At 39.8% G+C, this 24,175-nt stretch overlaps 1 protein-coding gene across 1 annotated transcript in view; it reads left to right on the top strand.

Moving 5' to 3' along the window:
* Positions 1 to 14,639: 14,639 nt before the first annotated feature.
* The window catches only part of LOC132393289 (sodium/potassium-transporting ATPase subunit alpha), a 48,825-nt gene continuing 39,289 nt past the window's right edge, over positions 14,640 to 24,175 (top strand). Inside the window, exon 1 of the mRNA XM_059968328.1 lies at positions 14,640 to 14,781. Within this exon, the coding sequence (XP_059824311.1) occupies positions 14,770 to 14,781 (12 nt within the window). The 5' untranslated portion in view covers positions 14,640 to 14,769. The remainder of the gene's footprint in view (positions 14,782 to 24,175) is intronic.

Below are 24,175 nucleotides of genomic sequence, written 5' to 3'. Positions count from 1 at the left end.
GTAGACAGAGGAAGAAATGGGCAGACAACATTGCAGATTGGACTAGGGAGAGCTTTGCCACAACATAGGCACTCACCCACAATGGTGAGAGATGGAGGCAAGAGGTGCAGTGCTCATTCATACCCACCCTATGACCCAGGTGGGTTGTGGGATCCGTAACCATAATCTTTATCAGTCTTAATTTGGACTGACGTTGATAATGGCCAGAATTAACTTCTGGGCTTCACAATACTATTGACATCATCTAGCTGAATTAATTGCCAGAGAGAAATGGCATTTTGGAACATGTACTATCTTTCACCATTCTTATAATTGTGCCAATGTGCACAAAAACATACGTAAAGTTTGTAAATGTAATTTTCCTTTTTGTTTTGCGTAATATCACTACTTGGACATTGGACTAGTAAATTTCTAAGCTTTTGTACTCTGTACAGGGTATGTTTTAATAGATGATTTCCAAGATAATTTAAATCCTACCTAAGAAAGTGGCTTATTTTCTATTGTTCCCCTTGTGTTTCTTTTTCTCTGTGACCATTGAAAAGTTACATTATGTAACTTTGGGAATGAATAACAAACATTATTTGTGGTTCATGGAAAGACTTCAGAGCAGAAAGCAGTCTACCATGAAAGAAAAACAAATTTCAAACCACTCTTCCAAATAACGTCACACTAAGTTTTCAATGTAAATAATGGGTTGCTGAAGAGTTTTAACGTAAATAGAACATGACATGCCAGCACAACTTCCCCAGCCAGAATCAGAGCATTCATTCTTGGGAACATAATCTTTGAGTCTTATGGTGTCAGATAAATATAATCATTACTGCAGTTGTCTCATTATAGTATTAATGGCTTTGTTTTTCCCACTGAGGGCTAATGTTACTGTTTTATCTTTCATGGTTTGATTGGGCATCTGCCAGATCAAGTCATCTGGTTTGAGTCTAACCTACCTACTCCCAAAAAAAATGGAATAGGCAGTGTTTGTTGAAAGTAAGGCAATGAAACTATTCAACACATGCTTACACATGCTTGTGAATGTGCCCATACACACACGTTTAAATCTCTGTGAGAAATTATTTACTAAAGTGGCAGGAAGTGTTCATGCAGTTTTTCTTACCCCACAGATGTCTTAATCTTCTTATCAGTCGATTAAGTATTTGGCCAATTTGTACAGTGCAAAGTCCAACAGAGAAACAATGTGCTAATGACAGGTTAATTTGTTGCAAGAGTTCTTTATAAGAGAGAACTGCTTTGTTCCTCTTTAGTAATTCCTTTTGCTTCGTCTGAGAAAGTAGACATCCTTTGTTTAATATTTCATTCAAAACACATCCAACAGCACACCATTCATTCCCTTGGAGCCATTCAAGAGTTTGACAGCTACGAATCTTGTATACCTACCAAAAGAGCAGAGGATCTCAACTTTTTTAATGCCATGAACCAATACCATTAAGCGATGGTATTACTTAATGGTATTGTGGACCCCAGATTGGGAAACTCTGAAATAGGGTAAAAATGGGGTATTAACTGACTATTTTCCAGTGTGTGCAAGAATATTACTGATTGAGCTACAGTGGCACACCTAAATATTTTTATTTCTTGTTATTTTTATCATGTCTTCTTTCTCCCAGTCCTTTGCTCTATAGAGCCTTTAATGTGTAAAAAAAATAAAATCCTCTCTGCCTTGGTAATGCAATGCTCAGCAGGGAGTGAGTGAGCCGTCAATCACACCAGTGCTGTCTGTGTTGAGTTTCCACATCCCCCTTGTACTTGCATGAGTTTCCCTGGGTGCTCCAGTTCCCTCCCTTATCCCAAAGGAATGTTGGTTGCTAGGGAAATTCGCTAATGCAAACAGTATTCTCCAGGTGATCATTTAAAAGTCATTGTGAGATTGAGTTATCTGTTAATTAATGGTACCGTATTATTAACTATAAAGCTAACCTGCTTTTAAGATAAGCATCTCAAACAGCCAGTGTGCTGCATTGGAGTATTAGCCGGATAAACTTGTTCTTACGAGTTTAGTAACCATTCCAATGTAGCATACTACGCTGTTTGAGATACTACCTTTTGGATGAGATATTTAAACTGAAGTTGAGCCTGCATGATACCACGTTAAAGAAAAGCAGCAAGCCACCATGCAAGTGATTATGTGCATCAGAAAGCATTTCAGGAATCAGGAAATTCAACTGAATCTTGTTGGGATCCATGAGCCTTACATCTTCTTGGCATAACTCAAACCAGCATAGTACAGTAGGCAAAATATATCTAAGCAAAGTTTTCAACCTCACTGGTCTAAGAAATAGCAGTTCTTACTTATGTTTCCAACCTTATTTTTATCTGAAATTATATTATTTAATGGGCCAATGCTTGAGTCAGCATCTTATTATCATTGATATATGTGAAATGTGTTTTATTTATTTCTTTGTTTGATTGATTTAGAGATAGAGCACGGAACAGGCCCTTCCGGCCCAACAAGCCTCACCGCCCAGTTTAACCCTAGCCTAATCACAGGACAATTTACAATAACCAATTAGCCTACTAACTGGTATGTCTTTGGAATGTGGGAAGAAACTGGAGTACTCAAAGGAAGCTCACGGGTTCACAGAGGACGTACAAATTCGTTACTGATAGCACCAGAACAGAACTCTTTGACGCCTCAAGCTGCAGTGGTGTTGTGCTAGTCGCTATGCTACTGTGCCTTTCTGGCACCCGTACAGTGCAACGCATTACAGCAAGTATGAATGCTACTGGGCAATTGTCATTGCGGCAGCTCACTCTCCTTTTCTTGGGCACCCGTATGATCGATGCTCTTCTGAAGTGGGTGGGAACCTCCGACTGCAATTTATCCCGACAGCATTCTTTATCCCAGCTGGAATCCGTGACCTTCCTGTGATCTCAAATACAGTTATGCCTGGAATACGTTGAAGGTCAGGATCCTAGACTCAGGATCAGCTGCTGCTATTCTCTGCTACTTTTCTGTTTGCTGCTCTCCGGTGCAATACACAGGTCACCCAAATCCCATAATCGGAGGGGAGATTCCAGTTATTTGTTCTTCAACTCAACAGGCAAAGTGTGAACATAAGCAGCAGGAGCTGGCCCTTATTATTGTTTTTTTGAAATAAGATCAATGCTAATCTTTTACTTTCAGGATACTTCCATGAATTACATTGATTCCAGGTTCTAATAAACATTTCTCCCACTGAGATTTAACTGGCTTCTTAATGACAAATAAGAATTGAACAGAATTATTTAGAAAGAACTGCTATTGACATTTTTAATAATATTTCTCATCAAAGCAGAGAAAGCAGCCCAGGATTCTACGTGCCCAATATGTCTACCATTACAACAATATTTCTGCCCTCGATTGATTCAAACATCAAACATCTGCATGTGCAGAGCCGCCTTCACTTGTACATTATCTGTGGCAAGTCCCTACAAACAGAAACTACCTATTTGGATTTATTTCATCACCTGACTTAGCCTTCCAACTCTGCCACTTTCCTCCTGGCTGCTTACCACAAAGATTACATTTCTTGTACAGACAGATCTTCCAACAGCTAACTCCCCTGAGATTTTCCTGCCTCTTTATTTCATAACATCTTCTCTATATTTACAGTAGATCATTATTTAATGGTACCTACTCATGAGTTATGTTTATTCTTGCAAGTCTTCCCTTGTATTCCAGTTGATAAGCAGTTTTCTGATGCAGAATAGCTCCTCGCTCTTTTCTGGTTGGCTGCCGGTGACAAGTGGTATTCCCCAGGGGTCAGTGTTGGGACCATTACTTTCTATGTTACATGTCAATTGATCAGAAGGCGAAGTTTATGGCATGTGGCCAAGTTTGTGGATGATACAAAGATAGGTGGAGTGGCAGGTAAAGCTGAAGAAGCAGGGAGGCTGTAGAAGGATTTAGATACAGATGATGAGCAAAGAAGAGGCAGATGTAGGGATATGTATAGTCATGCTCTTTGGTAGAATAGCATATACTATTTTCTAAAGGAAAGAAAATTCAGAAGTCTGAGGTGCAAAGGGACTTGGATTTCCTAAAGTTTAACTTGCAAGTTGAGTTGGTGGTGAGGAAGGCAGATGCAACGTTAGCGTTTAGTTTGAGAGGACTAGAGTATAAAAGCAAGGATGTAATGCTGAGGCATCTTAAGGCACTGGTAAAGCCTCACGTGCAGTATTGTGAGTAGCTTTGGGCCCCGTGTCAAAGAAAGGATATGTTGACATTGAAGACGGTTGAGCGGCAGTTATGAAAATGATTACGGGAATGAAAGGGTTAGTATATGAGGAGCGTTTGATGGCTCTGGGCCTGTGCTCACTGGAATTTTGAAGAATTGGGTGGGGGTGGAGGGTTCTCATTGAAGCCTATCGAATGTTGAATGGTCTAGACAGAGTATATGTGGAGAGGCTGTTTCCTATAGGGCAGGAGTTTAAGGGCAGAGGGCACAGTTTCAGAATAAAGCAGGGGTTCCCAATCTTTTTTTATGCCATGGACCAATACCATTTAGCAAGGGGTCCATCAACCCCAGGTTGGGAATCCCTGGATTGAGGGTCGACTGTTTGGAACAGAGATAAGGAGGAATTTCTTCAGCCAAAGGTTGGTGAATCTGTGGAATTCATTGCCACAGGCAGCTGTGGAGGCCAGGACATAGAAGGTATTTAATGCAGAGGTTGGAAAGTTCTTGATCAATCAGGGAGTGAAAGGTTATGGCGAGAAAGCAAAAGATTGGGGCTGAGAGAGAAAATGGATCAGTTATGATGAAATAGCAGAGCAGACTTGATGGGCTGAATGGCTTAATTCTGCCCCTGTGTCTTATGGTCTTAAGGTCTCTTTCTCTTCCTCTCTGTTTCCTAAGGAACTAATGCTCGACTGTCTATTCAGCTATTTTAAAATTTGATAAAACACAAAATACATATGTGTACATACCATATATGAGGTACGTCCATCCATATATAGCCCACTCTGATTTTTCTTCCTCACTGAAAAACATGAATGCAATGTTTCAACCAATAATATCTATTAAAAGGTGACACGTAGGAATTATCATGGCTGGATCAGAATGCAGTCACGGTGTGTTCGTATTCCAAATTCAGAATCAGAGTCGGCTTTATTTTCACTAGTGTATGATATGAACTGTGTGTTTTCTGGCAGCAGTACAGCGTAATGACATACAATTCAATAAACTACAAAAATAAATTACGTAAAAAAAAATAATGAGATATTGTTCATGGACCAGTCAGAATCCGACGGCGGAGGAGAAGAAGGTGTTCCCAAAACACCGCGTATGGGTGTTCAGGCTCCTGCACCTCCTTCCTGATTGTAGTAGTGGGAAGAAAGCATATCCTGGAGGATGAGAGTTCATGATAACAGATGCCACCCACTGGTTCTTGAAGATGTCCTCAATGCAGCCATGGTTGCACCCATGATGCAGATGAATGAGTCTATAACCCTCTGTAGCCTCTGGCAATCATGTGCTCTGGAGCAGTCATGTCAGGCTCTAATGCAACCAATCAGAATGCTCTTGACCATATATCTATAAAAAAAATAGGAGTCTTTGGTGACATATCAGATCTCCTCAAACACCAAATGAAGTGCCTTCTTTGTGATTGCTTTGGCATGTTCAACCCAGGATAGATCCTCTGAAATCCTTATGCCAAAGAACTTAAAGCTGCTCATTCTTTCCGCCTCTGATTCCTCAATGAAGATTAGTGAGTGTTCTCCTGACTTCCCCTTCCTAAGTCCACAGTCAGTTTCTTGTTCTTGCGGACGTTGAGTGTGAGTTATTGGTATGAAGTTTCTCATCCTGCTGATCTATCCTACTCCTGGAAGCCTCCTCATCAACATCTGGGATTCTACCAATAACAATGGTGTCATCAACAAATTTATGCAGCAGGCTAAGCACACATCTTTGCCTGTGTTGAAATCAGCTAATTGTATATATTTTAGTTTACTATTGTTTACCAAATGTATTTGATTCTAAAAAAATTGTCAAACGTCATAACCTCCTTAAGCTTCAAACATTAAAAATGGTTTTATTCATAAATGGCATTGTAATATAATGAATTTTTAATAGTCGGAAGAGTACAATTCCCACAAGTTAGGCTGCAGAAAAGTATTTATTCTGTTTACTCTCTCTGTCACATGCACTGTCTAAATATGTCTTCTAAGCTTGTCCCAGTACAAACTGCAGGTTTAAATGCCAGAAATGTTGGGTTAGTAGATCACATCTCACCACTGAGATTGTGCCAATTATCTTGTCCTTACTGATTCACCTGCCAAAGTACATTTTTAGTAGCTCTAATTATTTCTAATGTGTTAAGGTATCAAATTTGGAGCAACTGAATCTCTAAAAAGGTACAGTGTAAATTAAACCGAGTTTGGCAACCAAATACAAGAGGTCCAGGTACAATCTCCGGAAAGCCATCTCTCTTGCAAAGCACCAATTCCAGACCAAACTCGAATCACTAAAGGATGCTTGAGATGCTTGAAAGTTGTGGCAGGGCTTGAATGCTAACACCTCCTACAAAGTAAAACCAAATGACATAGGTGACAACAAGGTTTCACTCCCAGATGAACTCATTGCCCGCTTTGACCATCAAAATATGGAGACACCTTCACGAACTCCCAGTCCCCGATGATCCTGTAATTTCAGTCTCTGAGACCAATGTGAGAGCATCCTTCTAGAGGGTTAACCCACAGAAATTATCTGGCCCAGCCTGGATACCTAGCTGAGTACTAAGGACCTGTGCTGATATCTGCCTGGAGTATTCACTAATATCTTTAACCTCTCGCTTCAGCAGTCTTCAAGCAGCATTCAATTACATCGGTGCTTAAGAAGAACATGGTAACCTGCCTCGATGACTATCATCCAGTATCATCTATACCCACTGTGATGAAGTGCTTTGAGAGGTTGGTGATGAGACATGTCGACTCCTGCCTGTGAAGCGACTTGAATCTACTTCAATTTGCCTATCGTTACAACAGGTCAACGGCAAATGCACTCTCCCCCTTTCAAAACCAATCGATAAGTTTCAAGACCTAGGCCTCAATACTTCCTTGTGCAAATGGATCCTCAATTTCCTCACTTGCAAACTCTAGTCAATTCAGGTTAACAACAAATCTCTTCCACAGTCACCTAAATTCAAAATTCAAAGTAAATTTATTATCAAAGTACATGCTGTATATCTCACCAGACATGTGCACCACAAGGCTGTGTGCTTAGCCCCCTGCTCTACTTACTTTATACTTGTGACATGGCACAAGTTGTGACTCACGACTGTGAGGCTAAGCACAGTTCCAATGCCATATTCAAATTTTTGATGACACCATGTCACTTCTAAAATTTGTCATTTTAGTACTTATTTTTCTTTGTAAATTTTCCAGATCAGTTTTGGACCAAGGTATTATGCCAAAATATGTGTTTATTGCCTTATTTATATTTTTACTGTTGAGCTCTGTTTTGCAGATTTTCTTAAGCCTTGAAGTAAATTTGTTGGAAGTTTTCCCTTTATAGAGAAAGTAAGGAGGCATGGGACCCAAGGGGACTTTGCTTTGTGGATCCAGAATTAGCTTGCCCACAGAAAGCAAAGAGTGGTTGTAGACGGGTCATAATCTGCGTGGAGGTCAGTGACCAGAGATGTGCCTCAGGGATCTGTTCTGGGACCCTTACTCTTCCTGATTTTTATTAATGGCCTGGATGAGGAAGTGGAGGGATGGGTTAGTAAGTTTGCTGATGACACAAAGGTTGAGGGTGTTGTGGATAGTGTGGAGGGTAACAGAGGTTACAGCGGGACATTGATAGGATGCAAAACTGGGCTGAGAAGTGGCAGATGGAGTTCAACCCAGATAAATGTGAGATAGTTCATTTTGATATATCAACTATGATGGCAGAATATAGTATTAATTGTTAGACTCTTGGCAGTGTAGAGGATCAGAGGGATCTTGTGTTCTGAGTCCATAGCTGCTGCACAGGTTGACTGTGTGGTTAAGAATGCATATGGTGCATTGGCCTTCCTCAACCGTGGGATTGAGTTCAAGAGCCGAGAGGTAATGTTACAGCTTTATACCTGGTCAGACCCCATTTGGAGTATTGTGCTCAGTTCTGGTCACCTCACTACAGAAAGGATGCAGAGGAGATTTACAAGGATGTTTCCTGGATTGGGGAGCATGCCTTATGAGAATAAGTTGAGTGAACTTGGCCTTTTCTCCTTGGAGCGATGGAGGATGAGAGGTGATCTGATAGAGGTGTGTAAGATGATGAGAGGCATTGATCGTGTGGATAGTCAGAGGCTTTTTCCCAAGGCTGAGATGACGAATATGAGAGGGCACAGTTTTAAGGTGCTTGGAAGTAGATACAGAGGAGATGTCAAGGGTGTTTTTTACACAGAGAGTAGTGAGTGCGTGGAATGGGCTGCCAGCGACGGTGGTGGAGGTGGGTATGATAATGTCTTTTAAGAGACTCCTGGATAAATACATGGAGCTTAGTAAAATAGAGGGCTATGGATAATCCTAGGTAATTTCTAAAGTAAGTACATGTTCTTTACATCCTTTCATACCCTTATGACATCCTTTCTGCTCTTCTGTAAGTATATTGTGTATCTAAGTGAGTGGTGATTAGTTGCGAGATGCATGATGTTACAATTTTATATATAGCTTCTAAACAGGTTATAGGACGATATTTTAAAGGATCTTTTGTGATTTCTCCTTTAGGTAAAAGATATGTTTTACCTTTTGTCAAAAATGTGTGCACTTTTATTGTCATTATTATTATGTAATTTTCTCTTGTATTTGCACAGTTTGTTCTCTTTTGCACATTGGTTGTTTGTCCATCCTGTTGGATGTAGTCTTTCACTGACTCCGTTGTGTTTCCTGTATTTACTGTGTATGCCTGCAAGATAATGTATCTTACATTTGCATATAGTGGCATATACCATATGTACTTAGATAGTAAATTTACTTTGAACTTTAAAACTTTTGTAGCTGAATTTTCAAAGTTTGGTTGCACTTTGATACCAGGGTTTGGTGAAGAATCACTCAAAGTCCGCTGATACATTTCCAGGCTCTGTGCTTAGTAACAGTACAGGAATGGAAGGGCATATTATTAAAAAAAATCATCATGTTTCCTTTGATTCTGTCTTGTTAGTAAATGGCTATTTTTATAAAGGTATTTTTGGAAGGGAGTAAGATCAAGCAGTTATTGATAATTTTGTTTTATAAATGGCAGCATTATTTCAGACAGCTGTCAGAGAATTATCCACATTCTCAGCAGCAGAGATATCTTTAATTCCAGTCTCAGATCATTAATCCCTTTTGAAGAATCTAGCTGGAAAAATAAACACATCTGCTGGCATAAATAAACAACTTTCCAGATCCAGGGATTACTTTATGTCTTGTTAAAGAAAACATTTTTTCCACAAATTGTCTCTCTACGAAGATCAACCATTTTTTTTCCCCTCCTGAGGCAATCCCTTGAGATCAGAGACAACTCTTTTGCTCTTCCCCATTTCTGACAGTCTTTTGGATGTAACATTAACTTGGTTGTTCTATCAGTTGCTGAGTGTTTACAGTATCTTTTCCTTTTATTTCAATTTTTCTGAAACTAGAATTTTGATTTAGTTTTTCCTTTTGAGAACTATGCTGCTCTGATTAGTGTCATATTCTGTAGTTTCAGAGATGATTGATGAGGCCATTTTGGGAGCCACAGATTCCATAACAAATGAAAAAGATGGATTATACATACTTTGATAATAAATTTACTTGGAACTTTTTGAACTTTGAACTGGTCTTCACTGAAATCACTCTGTTGTGGACCCTCTGGTTAGAATTATAGCTTGCATGGCATCCTGAGACTAATGTAAGATGGGGGCATATTTCTGTGGCCAACTCAATATGAGGGTGTACAATCTGAGTGTAATTAGAAAGTATTTTGTGGCTGTCACTCTGCCTTATCACAGATATTCACTCTCTCCTATTCATCCCTCTCCCCCTTTGGTTATCTGTTCATTTTTCTCTCTTTACCAGTTCTGACAAGCTGTCTTCAGCAGGAAACATTCACTTTGTTGTTCTTTCCACTGCCTTCTGTTTTTATTTCAGTTTTTCAACAGCCGAATTTTTTGATTATTTTTTTCTTTTGAGAACTCCTCTACTGTGATTTGTGTCATATTTAATGAGCGATTAGTGACACTAGTCATATCTGATTTGTGAGAAAACTTTCTTGAGCTCTGCAACTCAGTTCTCAGTGCCTCTGCTTCCTTAGGAGTCTGCAGCGATTTGGCATGTCATCAAAAACCTTGACAAGCTTCTATAGACGTGTGGTGGGAAGTGTTCTGACTGGCTGCATTATGGCCAGTATGAAAACTCCAATACATTTGAGCAGAAAATCCCACAAAAGGTAGTGGATTCAGCCCAGTACATCACAGGTAAAGCCCTTTCAACCATTGTGCACATCAACATGAAACATTGTAGGAGGAAAGCCGAATCTATAATCAAAAATCCTCACACCTGGGCCAAACTCATTTCTGGCTGCTGCCATCAGGCAGAAGGTGCAAGTGCCTCAGGACTCGCACCACCAGGTTCACGAACATTTACTACCCCTCAACCATCAGTCTCTTGAACAAAAGGGGATAGCTACACTCATTTAAGGACTCTTGCTATTTCATGCACATTATTTATTGCTATTTATTTATATCTGCATTCGCACAGTTTGTTGTCCATTGATCCTGTTTACCGTAACCGTTCTATAGATTTGCTAAGAATGCCCACAGAAAAACAATCTCAGGGTTGTATGTGGTGACACATACATACCCTGATAATAAACTTTACTTTTACTTTTGACTTTGACTATTATTTGCACGATTTGTCTTCCTTCGCACGTTGATTGTCATTCTTTGTTTTCATACATTCTATTGTATTCCTTTATTAGACAATAAAACTATAAGGCATAGGAGCAGAATTAGGCCATTTGGCCCCTCGAGTCTGCTTCACCATTTCATCATGGCTGATCTGATTCCTACTCAACCTTATTCTTCTGCCTTCTACCCATTACTTTTCACACCCTGACTAATCAAGAACCTATCAAGCTTTGCCTTAAATACAACTGATGGCCTGGCCTCCACAGCTGCCTGTGGTGACAATATTCCACAGATTCACCACCCTCTGACAAAAGAAATTCCTTCTCATCTCCATTCTAAACGGATGTCCCTCTATTCTGAGGTTGTGCCCTCCAGTCCTAGACTCCCCCATATCCACCCTATCAATGCCTTTCAACATTTGATAAGTTTCAATGAGATCCTCCATCATTCTTCTAAATTCCAGTGAGTACAGCCCCAGACTCAAACTCTCCTCATAGGATAAGCCATTTATTCCCAAAATCATTTTCATGAACCTCCTTTGAACTCTCTCCAGTTTCAGCACATCCTTTTCCCAGTTAAGGAGCCCAAAACTGCTCACAATACTTCAAGGGAGGCCTCTCCAGTGCCTTATAAAGCCTAGGTTTTATATTCTAGTCCTCTCGAAATGAATACTAACAATGCATTTGCCTTCCCCACCACAGACTCAATCTGCAAGCTAGTCTTTAGGGAATTCTGCATGAAGACTCCCAGGTCCCTTTGCACCTTGCATCTGCCAAATCATCCTATTTTTACCCTCACTGGCGCATTGCACAGGCAGCTACCCAGAGATTACTGCCCTGGAGGTCCAGTTTTTCAGCTTTCCACCTGGCTCCTTAAATACTCTCTTCACGACCTCCTCCCTTTTCCTACCATGTCATTGGTGCCAATATGCACCAAGGCTTCTGGCTGCTTGCCCTTTAGAGTGCCACTAACTGATTTGAGACATCCCTGACGCCAGCACCTGGGGGGCAGCAAACCATCCTGGTGTCTCTATCATGTCCACAGAATTCATATCCACCCTATCAGTATGGCAGTCCTGTTCTCTCCCATTCCCTTCCAGCCATAGCTCCAGACTCAGTCACTGCGACTCCCTCTGGTAGGTTGTTCTCCTCAACATTATCCAAAAAGTTATCTTTTTTATCGAGGGGAATGGCCTGTAAGTACATGCAAGAGAGTGAATCTATGAATCTCGATAACATATACTTATTTCGATAATAAATTTATTTGTTTTGGTTTTTACTTAAATTCATTTTGTTGGTTACTGTGACTTTAAGCTTGGCTTTAATATTCTACATCCTCTACTGGACAGCGACAGGATGTTTCCAATCAGAGTTGTTCTGCACAGAAACAGGCCTATGCTGTCCAGAGTGGTATTGTTCTACTATTGTCACATGTAGCAAGATACAATGAAAGGCTTGACTTGCATACTGTTCATACAGATAAAATCATTAAACAGTGCTTACCTCAATTAGATCCATTTAAATAAATATTAATTTATCTTATTCCATATACTGAGTACACTCAAATACAACGCCTTCAGTCCTGTATTCATCAGCCCATTTGATTTTTTCCGCGTGTGATACTGAAACATACTGTGAAGTGTCTTGGAGGATTGCATGAGCTGCATTTGGCCTATATCTAACACTTTCCTATTCATTTGCCTGTCTAAAAGCCTTTTAAATGTACCCTCCCACCTCTCCTTATGAGAGCTCGTTCCAGCTGTGTGGAGGAAAATCTCCCCCTCACCTTAAACCAATGCCTTCTTGGGGAGGGGACTATGATCATCCAGATCAAGAACACAAGGATATTTACACGTGCCACTTGCAATTTTATAAGCCTCCCTGTCTCCTTTCAGTTATCGGTCGGCCTCTTTTGCTCTAGGCAAAGTAGCCACTCGAGTTTCCGCTTATATCTAAAGCCCCCGGTCACAGTAACGTCCCTGGTTCGGCTGCCCTTCTATTTCACAAGTGCTTATGACTGGCCAACAGCAAAGCACTGAAGTATAAACCAGTTTTCATGCTAATTTTCAGAACTCATCTTGAATGTCCAACCTTTGACAAAACACAGTACTTCAGATGAGTTAAAAGTAGTATATTGAAGTTATGTTTATTTTTAAATATGAGCTCATGTGGTTGCTGCAGTTGTTCCACTGCTTTCTGAAGCCTTTTCTCCTTCCTCAGGAGTCTGAGGATATTCGGCATGTCATCAAAAACCTTGACAAACTTCTACAAGATGTGCAGTGGAAAGTGGCTGACTGGCTGCATCACGGCCTGGTACAGGAACACCAAAGCCTTTGAGCGGAAAATCCCACAAAAGGTAGTGGATTCAGCCCAGTACATCACAGGTAAAGCCCTCCCAACCATTGAGCACATCTACATGAAACGTTGACATAGGAAAGCAGCATCCATCATCAAAGATCCTCACCACCCAGGCCACGCTCTTTTCTCACTACTGATACAGGTGTCACAGGACTCACACCACCAGGTTCAAGAACAGCTATCTCCCCTCAACCACCAGGCTCTTGAAAAAAAGAGGATAACTAACCTTTTGAGATGTTCCCACAACCAATGATCTCTCTTAGTTATTTCATAATGTCACTATTTATTGATATTTATTTATAACTGCATTTGCACAATTTGTTGTCTTCTATGTTCTTGGTTTCTCTTTCATCCTGTTTACAGTTATTATTCTATAGATTGGCTGAGTATGCCCGCAGGAAAAAGAATCTCAGGGTTGTATGTGATGGCATGTAAGTACTCTGATAATAAATTTTACTTCGACCTTTTGAACTTTTATTTCGTAATTTTTTAAAATAATCATCAGATACTACCAGATCTGCTGATACAGGTAATTTCTATCTCATTTCAGATTTCAAACTGCCCATTTTTTTTACAGATCACCTGTAACAATTAATGAATAACTTAAATGCGGTAAGTGTTGGCCGTAACGGACCGATAACACCACAATCATTGTTAATGATTAGGAAATGCGAGAGCCAATAAGGCCTCTTTCCTGCAGAGGGCGAACAAGGACAATCATTTCCAGAAGAATTTATTCCCTAGACTGGTTCGAATTTGCAGGACGATTACCAACGTATCAAGAAAGTTTCTCTCAGAAGCATTTTGTTTTCTCAATCCTAAAATACTTGTGTTTACATAGTATATCTACATGCACATGTATAATACTTCTATGTACACAGAATATCTATCATGTGTAGATATAATTGTTTCCGCTCCGAATAAGTACCTACCGAATTGCTGACAAAATATGAGGGACTTCACTATACTACGTATTAACACCAATTTTCTCTTGAATGACCCGTAAGTTTACTGCAAGATGGCGTAAAGACACATAGATACAAGTTTAGTTTTAAACTTTCAGTTTATTAATTCGTCTTTTTTTAGATTCCAGTCAATGCAATTATCGTCTTATGTTCTAAAAGTGTAGGAGCTCCAACTCGCAGCTTGGTTGAAGCCACCGGAGTAAGTTGAGCTTTAGTTAAGATAACTCTAAATGCACTTTATTGCCTTTCTTGAAGCAAGTTTTAACTGTGTTTGCCCACGGTACAACCTCGCAAAGGTCAACACAGAGCAATCACCATACCCTCCGCCTCGCCGAAAGTTGATTGGACAACTCGGTCAGTCAACTTTCGTCATGATTGACAGAAGGGCTCTTGATCTCTATTGGCTGTGCCTGGGAAGGTGGGCGGAACCATTATGCATAAAATTATTTAAGAGCTGGCGACGCGCGCTTTCGCCACTTTTCATCCGGTTCCGGTGGCGTTGAAAGTTGTGGGGCACGTGGGGCAGACCGCTTCACCTTCACTATTTAATTTTTTTTAAAAAAGTTTAATTTATAGTCTGATCGCACTCCAAAGGAAAAATGGGGAAAGGGGTAAGTGAAGGTGATGTTCGGATGCCGAGGACGGACGAATGTTGGTTCCAACGGCCTTTTGGGACTAGGATGGGGTGTGGGGGGGTGTGTGTGAGAGAGGGAGGGCGCAGGCCTTGAAGACCTGGGTAAGGTGTCGGACAAGTGGAGGGGAGGCAGAGGATTCTTCACTGGAAATTCAGCAGCCTGTTCCCGAGATCTCAGTACACTGAAAGTTACGTAGAAACAACCACAACTCAAAAGCCGGGGAATTGAATTAAAAGTGATCTGAAAAGTCTGACAATTACCGGTTCCGGCCCCTTACGTGGTTTTTCGGGGTTCACTAGCGTCCTCTGAAGCTGCAATCGTCACGGCAACTTCTCAGCTGCGATGTAAGTTTAATGATGGATTGCCACAACGTGAGTCAGAAGAGATGTGACAATGTGTGCATTTATTTCCCGATGGGAAAAAAATAGGTATTTGTGCCAAATCCTGGATTTAGTAAAGGAGTCTCACTCATGAAATATACAGTGAATAAATTCCGTTACCATTGAGGTTGAGACACACGGGACAAAATTTTGCTTGTATGTCTGTGTGTTTCCTGGTTAAAGATTGTGCAAATTTAACTTGAGCAATACTGTTGAAGGAGCGGTTAACTTGTAAAGAATTTCAACGTGTGGTCATATAAATAAAGTGAGTTATTGCATAGTTAATTGAAATAATACCGGTGTGACGAATATCTCAGGATCTGAGGCACTTGTCTCATTAAAGCTGGTGTAACGTTCTGGAGGAACGTTGTCTCATTTTTTAACTGTATTGCATTTGTGGTTTCTAAATGACAATAAACTGAATCTGAACTCGTCACAAGATTGAAAAGCTGGGGTTTATACAGCGCACTTCTCAAATCCAGCGTTCTTTAAATATCTTCTCAGGCAATTAAATGCATGTGTTATGTGTGGCAACTTGAAATCCAGTTGTCAATCTGTGCCCAGCAAACTCTCATGAGTGATTGTGTTAACTAATACCTAACAAGTAGCTTTTAAGCGGACGGCTAAAATTGCTGTGATTCAAAAGATATTTCATTGTGATCTATCCACCAGGGAGGGCAGAAGAAACTTGAGTTTGATGCTTCAAAACAGAAAAACACTGGCAACACTGTAAAGCCTAGCAATGAAGTATCAGCTTGGCCTTTTCCATATGGGAATTGAACTTGCAGTCCTTACCTTAGGCAAAAATGCTACCAGTGATGTTAAGGCTTTTTTTTTAAAAAGAGGAAACAATGAAGTATTAAGGTTCATATCTGGAGGTATAGAATTTTAAAAGCAAAGAAGTTGTGTTAAGTCTTTATGGAAACTTGCCACTGAACTGAAATTTTGTAAAGAATGCAAAGCCATTGATAGTGCAATAACAATGGGGTTGATAAAAACAAAGAGGAAATGTTTGCATATTGTGGCAAGAATTAAGAACATAATTTTGAAGCTGTTTTATCAGCACCAAGGAGTTTGAATTGGCACTCACTGTAAAAAAAATTGCAGGGCCATGGGATACACCAGGGAATGCAGCCATCTGGATTTCACCACATCAGTGAATTCAGTGGGCCAAATGACTGCAATGACTCTGACTTTAAATCCAGAAGGGAAATTAAGAAGTAAAACTTATTTACCTGAAAGCTTTAGAATATAAAATTTGCATATCCAAGAAATGGTTGAGAGAATGTAAAAATTAATTTTAATAAGTAACTATTGAAGCACCTAAGGAAACTTATTTGTTAGTGTAGGAGAAGGTAATTGCAGAGTATAACTATCAGCATGAATGGGAATGGGCTTTGTCTCTGCCAAGAGTTTTGATCAATAGACAATTCTAAATTTAGTTCCACCAAATCCAATGCTTCTACATTCATAATAGGTGGCACCACTTTTAGTAGTAGAAGCAGCTTGAGCACCAAATACACACACACATATGCAAGAGAAATTAAGTGGCAGACTCGTCTAAATATAGATTACAAATGAGCGGAGTTCAGAGGGATGCAAGTGTTCTTGCTGCATGAATCACAGAAGATTTGCAGGCAGGTGCAGTAGGTTTTCAGAAAGGCAAAGAACATATTGGTCTTTATTGCAAAGGAGTTGGTGTTGAGAAATGCGAGGGTATATTACAGGTGTATCGGGTGTTGATGAGGCCACAACTGAACTATTATTCATAGCTTGGGATCCCTTATTTAAGAAAGAAATAGAGGTAGTCCAAAAGGGATTCACTGGGCTATTTGGGATTAGATGGCTATCTTACTGCGAAAGTACGATCTGTTTTCTTTGGAGTTTAGAAGAATAAAGGGTGGTTTTACTGAAACATCCTCAGAGAACAGAGAGAACAATACCTTTTGATAATGTTCCACTAGTAGGAGAGACTTTAGTTGGGGGGGGGGGGGTAGAAGCATGATTACAATGGAATAATAAAGTAATTTAAAAGTAGTGGTTTGTAAGAATTTATTTTCTTTGAAGTTGGTGACTTTCTGGATTTTTTAAATCTTGGGATTGCTGAATTTTGGATGATGAGAGACTGACACGTTTAAGCATAAAGCAGTTTGACTATGATCACATTGAATTATTGGGTTGGCGTGAGGGGCCTGGTGTTTTATTCCTGCTCCTTAGCAGTTTAGTCTGTAGTAAATTTCAGGATCAGGTTTATTGTTACCAACTTGTAAATGTGCTGTTTGTTGGCAACAGTACTTAGCAAAACATTAAAATTACTGTAAATTACAAAAGTACACCAAAGAGGAATATTGGGGCAGTGAAAACTGTCCAGAAACCTGATGGCTCAAGTTGCTATAGAAGTGCTGTTTTAAATCATGCTTTGCTTCAAAAATGTTGGAGGTATTCCATTTACTTTCAATGCAATTTTAAGTCTTTCAATTCTATATTTAAAATTTACTACTGTTTGGATAATATAGAAGCATGCCTTTCAAAGGAGTGTTGATTGTATTCTTTATTGAAGTTTTTTGACAAATCATTTTAAAAATAAAGTCAATCTGATTTTTAAAGCAGTACACTTTTTAATTATGGCCAAAAATTCATATGAAGTACTTAATTGTGTTTGCAAAGAATGGACATGTGCACCCTCAGTCATTCTGATTATATAATGGTGCCATTGACCACAGTTACATGTAGGAGAAATGTGGGCTGCAAGATTGAAGAGAAATCTTGTGTATGTTATAAATGTGATGTCACTGAGGTGATAAATATACGTAAGCCTGAATGGAATTTCAGAAGTATGTTCAAGATTGTGAGCTGCAAACTGGTTGGCATCTTGCTGTTTGAGGCTGTCATGTTTCTGTAACTCAGCTGAGGAGATGCAAAAAGAAAACTTTTCGGTAACCTCTGGACATAAACCTGCATATATTTTTATGCTTAAGACTTACAACATTCTCAAGATTTAGAGGCTGTCAGAGTATGAAATGTAAGTAGCTGTAGCTGAGCGGAGAAGGTGTAGGTGTTTGAAATTAGTAGAAGTTAAACCATTATAAAATAACAGATTTTTGGTTAAAATAATTTTGGTCTGAACACAACTGAACTGCTTGACCATGCTGCCACATGATTGGCTGATTAGATATTTGCATTAATGAGCAGGTACAAAGTGGCCACTGAGTGTGTACCTTAAACTCCCATTATATTGATTTCTTCACCATATCAAGTGGACACTGGAATGTAGAGAGGGTCACTGCACCCTTTGGATTATTCTATAAATGATTTTGGTATTGACAGAGATAAAATGCTTCATTCAATTGCTTTTGCTGCTTATTCCTTGATTTTTTTTGGTGGGGTGGGGAAGATGTTTGACCCTCTAACTGTTAGAGGGAAGTGAGAGAAAAGACTGCTGTGCCTTTGGTGATAATCTTTGGGTTCTCTTACCACAGGATTAGGACCAGAAGATTGGAGGCTGGCAAATGTCATCTTTTCCATGAAAAGTGTTAGGGATAATCCTGGGAATTATAGACCAGTGAGTCTTACATCAGTGGTAGACAGACTATAGGAGAGGATTCTTAGAGAAAGGATTTACAAACATTGGGAAACTATGGTCTAGGATAGTCAGCATGGTTTTGAGGGGCAGGTCATGCTTCATCAGCATAAACTGACAACACTTGATTAAGGTAGAGTAGTGAGTTTGGTATGTATGATTTTTGGTGAGCTATTTGACAAAGGTCTCTTGTTGGTAAGCTCATTAGGAAAGCCATGAAGGCAGAGGGTGGTGGTAGATGGAACTTATTCTGCCTGGAATTCAGTCACTAGTGGTGCTCCTCAGGAATTCCTTTGTGATTTTTATAAATAACTTTGATTAGGAAGTGGAAGGGTGGTTTGGTAGGTAAGACAGGTTGGTGGTGGTGTGAATGGTGTAGAAGGTTACAATGGGACATTGACAGGATGCAGAGCTGGACTCAGAAATGACGGGTGGAGTTCAATTCAGAAAAGTGTGAAGTGATGCGCTTTGGAAGATTGAGCTTGAAGGCAGGGCACAGGGTTAATTGGAGGATTCTTTAGCAGTGTGGATGAACAGGGGAATCTTGGGGTCCACATCTATAGATCCCTCAAAGTCAAAGCTCAAGTTGATAGGGTTTTTAAGAAGGCATATGATGTATTGGCCTTCATTAACACCTTGAATTCAAGAGTGGCGAGGTAATGTTGCAGCTCCAAAAAACAATGATGAGTTCACACGTAGAGTGTTCTGTTCAGTTCTGGTTGCCTCATATTAAGGATGTGGAAGCTTTAGTGAGGGTACAGAAGAGATTTACTAGAATTAGAGTTTCTCTTAAGAGGAAAGGTTGAGCAATCTTGGGCTTTTCTTTTTGAAGCAAAGGAGGAAGAAAAATGATTCATCAGAGCCATGAAAGCCCACTAACACCTCTACTTTCTTAGGAGGTTAAACAAATTCAGCATGTCCCTGTTGATTCTTACCTGTTTTTATTGCTGCACTCGGTCTGGGTATGTAATGGCTTGGTATGGCAACTGCTCTGCAGAATGCTGTCGATGCATCTCGGCATATCACAGGAACCAACATTCCCTCCATGGATTCTGTCTGTATTTCTCACTGCCTCAGTAAAGCACATCAAAGACCACACCCATCCTGGACATTCTCTCTCCTTCATCCCCATCAGGCAAACAATGCAGGAGCCTGAAAGCATGCATCACTGGTCTCCAGGACACTTATCAGACTCTTGGATGGGCCTTTGATGGGAAGGTGGACTTTTGACTTCACAACCTATCTTCTATGATCTTACACTTTATTGTTTGATAGCACTCTTTTCAGTTGCTTTTACACTTTTTCTGCATTGTTTTTTAACCTTGTTCTAGTTCAATGCACTGTGTAATACAGGTATGCGTTGCTTAACGTCCACAATACGTTCTGTGAAATTGAATGTTATGTGATTTGGAAGGTGTGTGAACACCATATTAAATACTTTGCCTCCTACTGCTGCTATCACTAGGAGTGGTTTTGCTGCATTTGGAAGCCATGATGCACTTTACAGTAATATTTTCGAAAGAAACTTAAACAGAGAATACGCTACTACACTCGGGATGCGCAAGACACGAGATGGTTACATTCATGGATCGGGACTCTGGACATATATGCGATCAGACGTTGTCCAAATGGACGTTATGTGCACACCTGTAGATTAATCTGAACAGTTTGCAAGACGTGACAATAATAAACCAATACCAATATTTCCGAGTGTAAATGGTGATCAGAGGCAAAGAGTGACCAGCCAGAGCCTTTTCAAGATTGGCAATGGCTAATATGAGGGGGAATAATTTTAAGGTGACTAAAGGAAGGTACTGGACTGTTGGTAGGTTGATATTGGTAGGTTTTTTTTACATTGAGAGTAGTAGGTCCATTGATGTATTTCTAGGGATGGAAGTTGAGACAGATGCCTTAAGAGCATTTAAGATACTTGTATAGGGACATAGATGAAAGAAAATGGGGGGCTTTGTGGGAGGGAAGGAAGGATTAGATTGATCTTGGAGTAGATGAAAACTTTGTTACAACATTGTGGGCCGAAAGGCCTGTACTGTGATGTACTGTACTATGTTCCATTCAGAACCATTTTTGAGTGGGGATCCATGGAGTGATGAATACTTCAGATTTATAATGTTTACACTTTTATTTCTAACTCTTATTTTAATTTTACCATTATACCTTCTCATTGTATGTTTTCACATTGATGTTGTAGCTACATTGTTCTGTTTAAGCACTTAACCCCTTTATTAGTTTTAATGCATTAATTCATTACTTTGACCTTCAAGGATGGTATTCTCAACAAAGCTAATGTTCATCAATTTAGTCTTAAAACCTTGATGTCATTTTGATCTGTTTCCTTTGTGCCAGTCCAAAATCAATATCTTTTCAATATCTTTGCTGGGATTTTTTGTCTTGCATATGCTTTGTAATATTCTTTTGATGATGGGAATTGTTCTGATCAATTTCATGATTGATATTTAGTGATGGGTATGTATAAATGTCTTTTATACCACCTCCACTGATTTGTTCCCTTTCCCATTCATATCATTCAGTTTGTCTTTTAATAATCCAATTTGGATAACCTTGCCCTTTCCTATATTGAAAGTTTATTTTCCTACTTTGTTTTCTGCCTGTTGTATCTTGTTAAATATACAACTTGTCTTCGTTCTAATGCAGACTTAATGGGGCCTGGTATAGGTTTCATGAAAGTGCCATTTTTCACATCCTGCCAATTGGTGAACATTTTGTTAATCCAACTCTTGATTTCTTTCCTTCAAAAAATTACTTTTAATTTTGTTGAAAATTTCTTGTTTCTACTATTTTCGTGAATTTGTATTACTCTGTGTATTCTTTATATTTCTACTATAGAGTATGAATTTATCAGCATCCTTTAGCTGCATGTTGAAAGTACTGAGAACATTTGTGTACTACCCGCCATATTGCTTAGATATTTGAGTTTGGAATCTGTTCAATCAAGTTGAAGTTTAATTGTCATTTGACCGTGCACATGTATACCACTAATTAAGTGTTCCTCTGGGACCAGGGTGCAAAACACAGTACAAGTAGTTATGGCACATGCAGACACAAAGTCCGAGTGGCATGGCCTGAAAGCTGGGGATGTTGCCTTCGAGCCTTGTTCCTGCAAGTACAAGCACACAGCAGTTCCTCATCTCCCACAGCTGAAGGCAATCCAGCTTTTCTTCAAGGGAACAAGTATGAGGGAGCAGGACCAACAGGAGGAGGAGAGCCAGTGTGCAGGGCCAGCACACTCACTGCACCTTAGGAACCTCCTGCTCCTCTGGGTGGCTGTAAAAGGTGGCATTGCAGCATTGAGGTCCTCAGGCATGATTCTAGTAAGCCTGCCGCACCTCTGTTCTCTTAATGCATTTTAAGGAAGTATCTGACCATCCTCTAACATAGTATTTTGGTCAGTAAAATCTAAGGTTCATTGAATGGAAGGACGGTGATAGTTTTAGATAAAAGTAATAGTCAAAAGAACAAAATGAGCAAATCATGCAAAGTGGTACTTTTTCAATGTGGAGGATTGTGGTTAGAAGCATAGAAGATCCTACAGCACAATCAAGGCCCTGTGCCAAACATGTACTTACTTTAGAAATTACCTAGGGCTACCCATAGCCCTCTATTCTTCTAAGCTCCAAGTACCTATCCAGGAGCCTCTTGAAAGACCTTATTGTATCCGCCTCCACCACACTCACCACACTGTAAAAACAACAACTTACCCTTGACATAATCTCTGTGTCTACTTCCAAGCACCTTAAAACTGTGCCCTCTTGTGCTAGCCATTTAAAGCCTCTGACTATCCACACGATCAATGCCTCTCATCGTCAAGTCGCTTTTTATTGTCATTTCAACCATAACTGCTGGTACAGTACACAGTAAAAACAAAACGTTTCTCCAGGACCATGATGCCACATGAAACAACACAAAACTACATTAGACTTCTGACCTTCATGGGACTGCATAAAGTGTACAAAACAGTGCAAGACAGTACAATAATTAATAAACAAGACAATAGGCACAGTAAAGGGCAAATTACAATATAATAAATGATGTAAATATAAACATAGATATGGTTCGAGCTGTGTGTTGCAGCACAGTTGTGGGTCAGCAGAATGAACAGCAGTGGACTGAGCACACAGCCCTGGGTGGCTCCCGTGCTCAGTGTTGTTGGAGATGCTGCCTCCAGTCCGCACTGGCTGAGTTCTCCCAGTCAGGATGTGTAGAATCCAGTTGCAGAGGGAGGTGTTCAAGCCTAGCAGGCTCAGCTTTCCGATCAGGTGCTGAGGGATGGTTGTGTTGAATGCTGAACTGAAGTCAATGAACAGCATTTGAACGTATGTGTCTTTTTTGTCCAGGTGGGTGAGGGCCAGGTGGAGGGTGGTGGCGATGGCATCATCTTAGAATGGCTACTGACATTCTCCAAGTATCAAGCCAGGGCATAATTTGAGTGATATTTTACTATATTCAAACAGATATTGGTAAATTTTTAAATGTTTTTCAAACTTAGAGGGATGGCAGACAGAGAGCATGATGACTCTTTGCTGCAGGCATAAATCTTAAGAGCATGCAAGAACAGAGGGGACCAGGGATTTGGGTGCATGGACCTATAAATGTAGCAAGGCATATTGATAGAATAATTTTCAAAGAATATATTTCAATTAATATATATTGCACCTTTAAAGTTCTGGTTAAGTCACAAGTGGAGTATGCCCCTCATTTCTGGTCACTACAAGAGGGCTGTAGAGGAAGTTTACCAGAATAAATGAAGGGCTTTGGCTGAAAAATTTGAAGCTGGGTTTAGCTATGTTCTCCCTAAAGCAAAAGATGAGGAAAGTTTTGATAGAGATGTACAAGTTCTTGACAGGACTATGGTAAGCTGTTGCCAGTGACTGGTACAAAAATTACTGAAAAAAGATATGGTGATACGAGGTTGTGGAAATTTCAGAAATAACCTATTAAAGCAGAGTGAAAAATGAAATGCCTTGCACTAGGCTGGTGGAGATGGGGCATTGGCATTTTCAGAGCTGTGTGGATAGAACAGAACTGGACTGGCTCAGTGAAGAGCTAGCTTTCGACTGAGTTGTAATGACAGTTTTGTGCATTTTTGAAGGGTAATTCTAAAAATATCCTGACAACACTGGGAAGAATCATTCAGGTTGATCAAGAGCATACTTTTGGGAAATGTTGAAAAATAGTAATTCTTGCAATGATGAGAAATATACTTTCACTTAAATTGTGGTTTATACATAAGGCACAGGGAAGCGTACAGCTTCTTTTCTGGCCATCTTTTAGTAAATGTGATTAAAAGTATATTTGGTTACTAAATCCTTTTTAAAATCTTACTGTGTCTGGTTATATTTAGTATGTGATACTTAGTCCTTGAAAACTACGT

The sequence above is a fragment of the Hypanus sabinus genome, chromosome 4, assembly GCF_030144855.1.
Source record: "Hypanus sabinus isolate sHypSab1 chromosome 4, sHypSab1.hap1, whole genome shotgun sequence".
Lineage (NCBI taxonomy): Eukaryota > Metazoa > Chordata > Chondrichthyes > Myliobatiformes > Dasyatidae > Hypanus > Hypanus sabinus.
This window is presented reverse-complemented; position numbering and strand designations above follow the sequence as displayed.